Source organism: Gopherus flavomarginatus, chromosome 12 (assembly GCF_025201925.1).
Source record: "Gopherus flavomarginatus isolate rGopFla2 chromosome 12, rGopFla2.mat.asm, whole genome shotgun sequence".
In the NCBI taxonomy this organism is placed as follows: Eukaryota; Metazoa; Chordata; order Testudines; family Testudinidae; genus Gopherus; species Gopherus flavomarginatus.
In genome coordinates, this window is record NC_066628.1 from 5088651 (window position 1) to 5098344 (window position 9694).

At 54.3% G+C, this 9694-nt stretch overlaps 2 protein-coding genes across 2 annotated transcripts in view; one reads left to right on the forward strand and one right to left on the reverse strand.

The window, feature by feature from the left end:
- Positions 1–583: 583 nt before the first annotated feature.
- Positions 584–2249, reverse strand: LOC127032346 (C-type lectin domain family 2 member D-like). Its single transcript, XM_050919562.1, has 3 exons — positions 2043–2249; positions 1155–1264; positions 584–734 (listed from the first exon to the last, which is right to left on the reverse strand). The coding sequence occupies exons 1-3, from the start codon at positions 2232–2234 to the stop codon at positions 584–586; spliced, it is 453 nt and encodes a 150-aa protein (XP_050775519.1). The 5' UTR covers positions 2235–2249.
- Positions 2250–2758: 509 nt separating this feature from the next.
- Positions 2759–9694, forward strand: part of LOC127033114 (C-type lectin domain family 2 member D-like) — an 11372-nt gene continuing 4436 nt past the window's right edge. Inside the window, exons 1-2 of the mRNA XM_050920918.1 lie at positions 2759–2899; positions 7767–7893. Of these exons, the coding sequence (XP_050776875.1) occupies positions 2759–2899; positions 7767–7893 (268 nt within the window). The remainder of the gene's footprint in view (positions 2900–7766; positions 7894–9694) is intronic.

Sequence of the window (9694 nt, forward strand, 5' to 3'; positions counted from 1 at the left end):
AAAGGGCCATTTGTGAGCTGCAGTCTGAGTATCACTGGTCTATACTAAGCTCTGTGTCCTTTAGGGCTAACCCAGGCTCAGCAGCTGAGGATCTCTTGCATATGCTCCGAAAGCCTTGCCCCTCAGCGTCCAAGCAGCACCAAGACAGATACCGTCCCTTCTTGTATCCCACCTCCTCCTTTGAGCTCTGAGCAGTTGGAGTTCAGCACTTCGCACTAGTTAATTCAATCTCCTGTCTGGTGATTTTCACAGTCACAGAGGCTCCCATCACAAATGCTCCAATATCACCTTACAATGTGGGATACGACTGTCAGAAGTGCGATTAATGCTGCAGCAGCTCACAAGCATTCGATAAAGGCTAAGCACATTCTTATAATGTTAATACCTATTTTAGCACAAAGGTGAGCCCGCCTGACCCCAGCTGGGGATTTCTCAGGGTTCCACTGAGACACAGGAAATTTGGCATGAGCTGGTACCCGGTCTGTGTGTGACACACCTACCCACTCCCTGCTCCTTCCAACCCAATGGGCTCCTGGAAGGGGGTGAACAGGCTTTTCCAGTGCTAAATTTGATAATACTCTTGTTATGAGCCACCTTCCACTGCCGCCTCCTTTGCCTTTGTAAACGCATCAGGTTTGGTGCAGATCCAGTGTCTCTCACTGGTGCATCGCAAGCTGCTGACCCTATTCTCGTCATTCAGATAGGCACAGTCGCCATCTGCTCTTATCGGAAACCTGCAAGACAGAAGCCAGGGAGCTGGTGTCAGGCAGGAGTTGGGTGTTTCCTCATCAGTCGCAGACAGGGGGAGACACTCGTACAGTGCAGGGAGCTGCTGCACTCACAGCTCCTCCCGATTCCCCCTCCTGCCCCAGCCACAGCCCCCCCTGATTCCCCCTCCTGCACCAGCCACAGGCTCCGCCCCCAGGGGGGGAAGCAGGGCCAGGAGATGTTCTAAGATCAACTGGCCTCCATGGAGCATTTATGCTGGGGGGATATTTTAACCCCAGTTCCTGCTCCCCCCACCCCCAGCTGGGTTTGGATGGGCCCCGACAGGCCTAACCCACCCAAACTGCCCCAGGGGGAGATTCCAGGTGGGTATCAGCATAAGGAGCAGCAGTAACACCACACAGAAGGGCTGGATCAAAAAGACTCACAGCTTGTTGAATTCGGTGCCGTTGACCCATTTCCAGGGCTGGCCCAGCCCCTGCTCCCTCCAGAGGCCGATCCAATGCTGGTGTTTGCCTTTATAACGCAGCAGGAAAGCCTAAAAACAGTGAACGGAGAGGTGGCATCAAAGCCCCGACCCTGCTGCTCCCCCAGGCTCTGGGGGTGGGGGGGAATCTCAGGTGTACACGGAAGGGCTCTGAGTGTTTCCAGGGGGTGGCTGGGGATTGTCTCCTCCCTCTTGCCCAGCTCAGTATTAACCCTCCCACCCCAAACCCAGCTCCCAATCTCACCTGGGCTGGGGCAGCTCTTGGGTGCTGCTGGGTCTAAGCTGCATGGCTGGCTGGGGGGAGCAAGGCCACGTTCTATGTCAAAGCCTCTCCATACAGAGCAGCTAAGCTCCCCTCACCATCGCAGGAGAAGAGGAAAGAAAGAGCCCAGCTGATCTCACTAAGGGATGCTGGGAGGGGACAGGGATGAGAGAAGAGCCCCCCCAGTCCTCAGCCAGAAGGGGCCAGGGCTAACAGGAGCCTCCTTCATCCTCAGCTGGCTGCCCTTTCACCTATCCAAGTTGAGCTGGGATCTCAACCCCCTCTCCAGTCCCATGCAGCCCAGGAGACACCTGAGTCAGCCCAGCCCTAGAGAGGGGCAGTCTCCTATTGAGAACGCTGACAGGGGAAGATCCTCGTGGTCATAGACTGACACTAGAGCCACAGGTCCAACCAGGCCTGGCATTCAGTGGCTGGAAGTCCATTCACTCGGTCTCCCAGCACAGGAGGGCTCAGAGTCGCTCCTCATCCCACAGGGGCAGAGCCCAGGTCCTACTGCAGTAGCCGGCACTGAGCCCAGGCCAGGCCATTGCAAGGAGAGTCTCTCACCATTTCCTGCTCACTGTCGATCCCAGCCAGGGAGGCACCGAGGGCAGAGCAGTGGCTCTGGCTGTTGTTCCAGTTCCCTTCGGCCTCGGAGAAATAGTAGCATTTCCCTTGGTAGCCGACCCAGCCGTCCGGGCAGCAGGGGCCCAGGGCAGCTAGAGAACTCCCAGATCGCCACACTGAAAATGGGAACATAACAGATTTTGTAAGAGGGGGCCTGCCCGTCTGTGGGGAGAGCTGAGCCCTGGCACCCCAGGCTTCTGACACTCCCCCTGGCAGCGGCTGGGAGGGAAGGATGCTGGGAATCCAGCCCCCAAAAGGGGGTTACTTGAACCCCATCTCACTGGGCTGCTGTCTTGAGTTCACGCTCATTAGGGATGCAACTGACAAACAGCTCATGCTTCGAAGGACAGAGAACCAAGCCCAAGTGGAGTGTTAGAGCAGGGGCTGGGCAGGGAGCTGCAGACAGAGGGAACAGTTATCGGGCCAGCAGCAGGAAGAGTGACACTGGATGAGAGATCACGTTCAATCTGATTTGCCAGGTCTGTTACCCCAAGGAGTTCTGCTAGCCTGGGCTGCTGCCCCCCTCCCCCTGCTCTGCGCTTGGCTTCCCAGGAGAGGCAGGCTGAGATGAAGATGGGAACAAACTCCCTTCCCTTCTCTTCCCCAGACTGAACACCCGCTGCCTGGGCCCATCCAGCACAGCCAGACGCAGGGCGATGGAGACCTTTGTTGTGATACATTTGCCTGGCAGGAAGGATTCCTGTGACACTCCCAGCCTGGGGGGACTAACACAGCTCAGAGCTTTTCATCCCAGGCACAAGATCAACATCCACACGATCAAGAGCAATAAAAGGCAGGTGAGAAGGAAGGACACAAAATGCCCCATGGCGGCGCCAGAGCTCCAGTAACAGGAAATGGCCAGTTACACTGACTGGCCAATTGCAACCTGATGCATTTCTCATCTACAGACATTTCTCCCCCAATACAGCAGCTAGAATCCAGAAGCCCCAGCTGACCGGCCTGCAGTGTAACTCTTTCAGTGCCAGAGAGAGCAGCAGCAGTGGGGCCACTCATAACTGACACTAAGGAGCTATTGGCAAGGTCAGAGCAGTAGGTGAATAAGCAGAGGCGGGGTTATTAGGGTCACTGTGGGGAAGAGTTCTAACCCATTCCAAACACCATGTCAGTTAGTCTGCCCACTCCCACACCTCTTGCCTCCAATCACTCCTGTTCACTCTTAGCCTCAGGGGAATTTTGTGTTGACTCCTTTTTGGGGTGGGGAGGAGTTGGACTCAAACCCCTCCAGCCATTTTTGCGCATGTCACTTTTTTTGTACCTCATTTTGCACAATAATTCCGTAGCTAGTTTAAGCCTTCCCCTGGGACTAGGACACACAAGTTTAGGAGAACATTAGCAGCTGGTACCGTGGTGATCAAAGAACGAGCAGGTCATGCACCAGGCATGTATTTCCCTGGAGATTTCATGGTGCAGTGTGCCGTGCGCACTAGTGCTCATGCACAAACAGAGCAGGGCAGTCAGTGCATACGATGCTTTACAGTCCTGCTCAGTGTGTGATTTGTGTCACTCATTTCAGGGAGCTGCTGCAGCCGTGTTGCACAGTTTCACTTTTCACACCCTATACAGAGCTGGATATGGGAATACACAGGCCTCCAGGAGAAAGGCTGCCAGGCCTGTGGGCCCCTTCCAGTGCTGCCTAGGATGGACAGGGCACAGCAAGAAGACCCAGACTGGTGCCATCTCCACCATCTGACCCCACTGCGTCCTGGGAGCTCCCTGTACCTGCAGGTGTGGAACCCCAACCTCACAGATCTCACCTTACGCTGTGTGAGCCAATGCCGCTCATTGCAATAGCTGGCCAGTCCTGCAGTGAGCTGGGACTCACAGCCCACCTGCAGTGGGGCAGCTGGCACCGGTGTAAGGATGAGGAGAAAGTTACATTACTGCAACCCCATTGCACAGATGTGTCAGAGCAGCATGTTCTGCTCTGGTAACTTACTACAGCCAATTGCACCTCGGCAAGTCCCTTTCTGCACCACTGCAGCTCATCTACGTTAGCAATTTGCACCAATTCAATTGCACTAATGTTGTTACTGTGGTACAGAGAATTCCTAATGCAGGCAGACCTGGATTCAACCCCCTCTGCCAGCTGCTAAACCCTCCTGGGCCCCTCAGCAGATCCCAGGGCAATAGATAAATCCCAACCCATACAATCTCACTGCACCCCCTTCCCCAGACTATTGGCAGATACAGCTGGGCTCATGTTAGTATCATAGAATCATAGAACATCAGGGTTGGAAGTGACCTCAGGAGGTCATCTAGTCCCAACCCCTTGCTCAAAGCAGGACCAATCCCCAACTAAATCATCCCAGCCAGGGCTTTATCAAGCAGGCCTTAAAAACCTCTAAGGAAGGAGATTCCACCACCTCCCTAGGGAGCCCATTCCACTGCTTCACCACCCTCCTAGTCAAAAAGTTTTTCCTAATATCCAACCTAAACCTCCCCCACTGCAACTTGAGACCATTGCTCCTTGTTCTGACATCAGGTATCACTGAGAACAGTCTAGATCCATTATCTTTGGAACCCCCTTTCAGCTGTCAAATCCCCCCTCATTCTTCTCTTCTGCAGATTAAACATTATATATATATATATATATAGATATATAGATATATATATATATATATATAGATATACACACACACACACAGCTATCTCATATAACTGGAAAGGACCTTGAAGGTCACTGAGTCCAGCCCCCTGCCTTCACTAGCAGGACCAAGTACTGATTTTGCCCCAGATCTCTAAACAGTCCCCTCAAGGATTGAACTCACAGCCCTTGGTTTAGCAGGCCAATGCTCAAACTACTGGGCTATCCCTCCCCCTAATCCCCTCAGTCTCTCCGCATAAGTCATGTGCTCCAGCCCCCAATTGTTTTTGTTGCCCTCTGCTGGACTCTCTCCAATTTTTCCACATCTTTCTTGTAGCATGGGGCCCAAAACTGGACACAGTACTCCAGCTGAGACCTCACCAATGCTGAATAGAATTGTAGAATATCAAGGTTGGAAGGGATCTCAGGAGGTCATCTAGTCCAAACCCCTGCTCAAAGCAGGACCAATCCCCAGACAGAGTTTTACCCCAGTTCCCTAAATGGCCCCCTCAAGGGTTGAACTCACAATGCTGGGTTTAGCAGGCCAGTGCTCAAACCACTGAGCTATCCTACCCCCCAATCCCCATCCCTCAATCTGCTGGCAGTGCCCCTACTTATACAGCCCAAAATGCCGTTAGCCTTCTTGACAACAAGGGCACACTGTTGACTCGTATCCAGCGTCTCGTCCACTGTAAACCCTAGGCCCTTTTCTGCAGAACTGCTGCCAAGCCACTCGGTCCCTAGTCTGTAGCAGTGCATGGGATTCTTCCGTCCTAAGTGCAGGACTCTGCACTTGTCCTTGTTGAATCTCATCAGATTTCTTTTGGCCCAATCCTCTAATTTGTCTAGGTCCCTCTGTATCCGATCCCTGCCCTCCAGCATATCTACCACTCCTCCCAGTTTAGTGTTCACCATAAACAGCTGCCCTATGCATTAGCACTTGCTGTCTGTGCAGGCAGGGAAGTCAATAGCATCAGAGTCCCTGGGCGATGCTCTGGAACTGCTCCCCACAAAGCCAGTCAGGACTTTGGGGAGCCTTCTCTCCCTCGGAGCAGACTGTCTGCAGGGCAAGAAGCTCACACGGCTTCACCTCCTGGGTCTCTCCTTGGAGCATTCAGCATGTGCTCCTCCATGTGCTTCCCACAGTGAGCCTGCCCCAGCAGGGTCCTGGGAAAGCCACCGGGTCCTGCACCCCCACTTTGCAGTCAGACGTGACTCTCAGCCAGCCAGTAAAACAGATTTATTTGATGACAGGAACAGGGTCTAAAACAGAGCTGGTAGGTACAGTGACCAGGACCCCTCAGCTGGGTCCATGGGGGGGGGGGCAATGAGCCAGACCTCCACGTCTGCCCTCACTTCTCGTCCCCAGCCAGCTCGACTCAAACCACCTCCAGCCCCTCCTCTCTGCTGAGTTCCTTTCCTGGGCCAGGAGGTCACCCAACCTCTTTGTCTCCAACACCTTCAGTTGGCACCTTTGCAGAGGGGGGGGCCCAGGCCATCAGTTGCTAGGAGACAGCAGGTCAGGCATTTAGGTGCACTGGCCCCTTGCTCTGCAGCAATCACACACCCTTATTCCACCACCTAGATACTTAAGAACTGCCTAGGGGACACTGAGGCACCAACACCATATTCAGAGAAAACATTAAGAACTTTCCCAGTTCACCACACAAAGCCAAACCCTATTCACCTTCCCTGGGCTCCTTCCTACACTCCCAGGCCAGGTACCTGCATTTTGGGGCTGGCATCGGTCTTGCCCAGGTAAAGGGCAAGCAGTAGCTCCAACAGCTCCTCCGTGTCCCTGGTGTCTGGCAACCCTTGCCGGTCTCTGGCACGGGAGCAGCCTCCATCAGGTCCAGGCTCCAGCAGCAAGGGAGAGACATCCAGCTCCTCTGGCAGCTCTGCCCCAACTGAGCTAGTGGGCTGGCCTTTTATAGTTCCTGTTCCTGCCCCGCCCCCTGCTTCCGGCGGGGTGGCTGCAGGTGTCCCGGTTCTGCCTGCCAGAGGGGGGCGGTCATGGCTCTCTCTCCACCCATCAGGGAGGGAGACCACATCCCAGTGCTACGCTCTCCCTCCAGTAACATTTTCTGGGTTAGATCACAGGCGCCTGCCGTGCTGCCACAAGATGAAGAAAATATTTAACCAAGGTTGTTTGGGGTGGGGGTCTTATTGGTATTTGGTTTTCATGGACTAAAACCAGTATTCCAGCAGCATTTGAGGCCCCCGTGCAGTGTTGTTATTGTTTGTAATTCATAGTAATGCAGAGCCCCTAGACCAGTGCCCCATTGTGCCAGGCGCTGTACGATCACAGAAGAGAGAGAGGGTCCCTGCCCCACGGAGTTTACAATACACCACAGTTCTGGGCACAAGGGAGGTTGCTGGAGGAGACATTAACTGAACTCCCCCTTCCCCATTGGGCTGTCCGGGTGGAAGTTAGACTCCCTAAGCCCACTCTGAGGAGTGGTGTGCGGAGAAGAACAGGGTCCTTCACTGTTGGGGAAATTTGAGTTTCTCTCCATGGGAAGGCTGTAGGGAGAAATCTGATTTCACTACTAACAGTCTGTCCTGACAGCCCATCGGGTTTGAAACAGGCCTGCGGCCTCTCTGACAGTCCCCCAGCTGCCTGGGGAGGATCATATCAAATTCTTCTCCGCAGAGAGCTGGTGCTGCTCGCTGTCTTGTGAGAGGCCTGTGGATTCTCTCCCCTCTGCGCCAAATGGGCCTGGAGAGAAAGTTGGGGGTAGGGGAGAGCGTCAGGCAAAGCTGAGTAGTGAGCAAGTCGTGCCTCATATCTACCAGCATAAAGACTCTTCTGGAAGCCCCAGCTGTCGTCTTTCAGCCCCACCTCGTTTCTCCTCTCCCTGCTGTGCAATAGCCACTACTTGTGTTCCTACACCTTTATTTTCCCCCTTGTGCCAGGGAGGAGTCTAAAGCCAGACCGATGCCTCTCGGTGCAGCTGCGCCTCTGGCTGCCCAGCCCTGTGGTGGAGTCTCCCCCTGTCCGTGATTGATGGGCAATGCCCAGCCCCTCCCTGACTCCCACCCCTGGGTCTGTGTTGCAGGTTTCCGATAAGAGGAGGCGGCGACTGTGCTTTTCTGATGGACGAGGGCTGGTTCGGCAGCTCGCGCTGCAGCACAGGGAGCCGCTGGATCTGCAGCAAACCCAATGCCTGTACAATGGGGAAGGACGTATTGTGGAGTCAAAACTTGGAGACTCTCAGAAACTAGGCCTGGAAAAGCTTTATTGGGGACACACCTTCCACTGCCTGAAGATGGAGGAGGCTGGGTCTGTATTCTTTATAGACTCTCCCCAGGGCTTCCCTGGGACAAATACTCTCTGGAGTTAGATTCCATGGGACTAGAAGATATTTTCCCTTTGCTCAGTTAAACTAATGGCATTAGAGTTCTCTACCCCACATGGTTTCTGCTTAGCCAGCCGGGGGCTAGCAATACAGAAGGGGAGTGGCTGGCTCCAGGTCACAGGGAGTCAGAGGCCCAAGCTGTGATGTGAACCCAGGAGTCCTGGCCAGTCCTTCGCTCACACCGCACCCCTCCCGAGTCCGGGAGGGCTCACACAAGTGTCGGCTATGGCGCTTTTGTAAGATGAATTTCAGGGGCATGCTCAGCCCATGGCACTAACTGGACTCAGAGGCGGGAACTTGAGCACCTCGGCCACAGGGTGGCACCAGCACGTCAGCCATGGGAAGCTGCTTCTGTGCTGTGAGTTGTTAGATCCACTGGAAAAACTTATCTGGCCAGGGCAGCAACGGGCTGGGGCACAATCTCCAGGCACCTGGCACACAAATCCAGCAGTTATGCTGGGTCTGGCTCTGCAGTGGTTTGCCCCAGACGGCCAGGAATGGACACATACAGGCGCTGCCGTCACTTGTATAGGCCAAGCTCAAGCACCCCCATGATGGGTGTAGTGTAAATGCCTAGACAGAGGCACGACCTCCTGGCCCACCCTTCCTATTTATAGGCCTTTCAGCATGCACACACCCACAATAGCAGCACCCAAGTTCCCCACAAGCATGGTTGATTTTAGTCTCACATTTCCCCCGCCCTGTGAGGCAGGGAAGTGCAATTAACCACATTTTATTAAGGGGAAACTGAGGCATTCTGTCCAGTCACCCAGGGGCAGATCTGGGAACAGAACCCAGGAATCCCAATGCCGAGGCCAATGTTTTAACCTCAGGCCTGACCCACAATTGGCTGCTGCGCAGAACTGGGACTGTCCGACTCTCTAATCCATATGAGCAGCACCAGGGAGGGGTTGGAAGGCGCCTGTGCAATGGTTTGAATGGGATGAGTAACAGAAGTTACACTGGGGCTGGTCTTGCCTGCCACAGCATAACCGGCCTCCAAAGGTAATGGGGCCAGCCCTAACTGTCCCTCACTCCACCCTCCTCCCCAGCTGGGGAAATTCCTGGGGGCCCAGGACAGGCGGTCACGGGGTTAAAAACCAGTCCAGGCCTGGAGAGAAGAGAAGTTCCCAGAGAGGCAGCAGAGAACCTCCGAGGGAGAGGAGGGCTGGTTGCTGGCTGATCTCTGCGGAGAAGGAGTTGGAAGGGGCCAGCACAGACCCTAGAAAGAGGCTCAGAGACTCCTGATCCGAGGAGAGGAATCTACCCAAAGAACCACACAGGCCCAGGAGGGCTGGGTGGGGGATCCCTGAATCCAGGGGAACAGACATTAGACTTGACGGGCAAAGGAACAGTTTGATTTGCTGTACAGTACTTAATGCGACAGCAGAAGAGGGGAGGAATCTTAATTTAAGGTACTTGGTACAAGACACAAAGAGGGAGCTGGAGGCAGCACACCTGCAGGGCCATGTTAGGCCACAAGGGGGCACCCTGAGACAGCTCCCCCTTATACTAGCCTATTAAAATACATAGATGCTCTGCATTAATTCCATAGGAGGGGATAGGGTCACGGTGCTCAGTCCAAGAACCTGATCATGTTATTTAATTCCCTGGCTTCCCACAAGAGC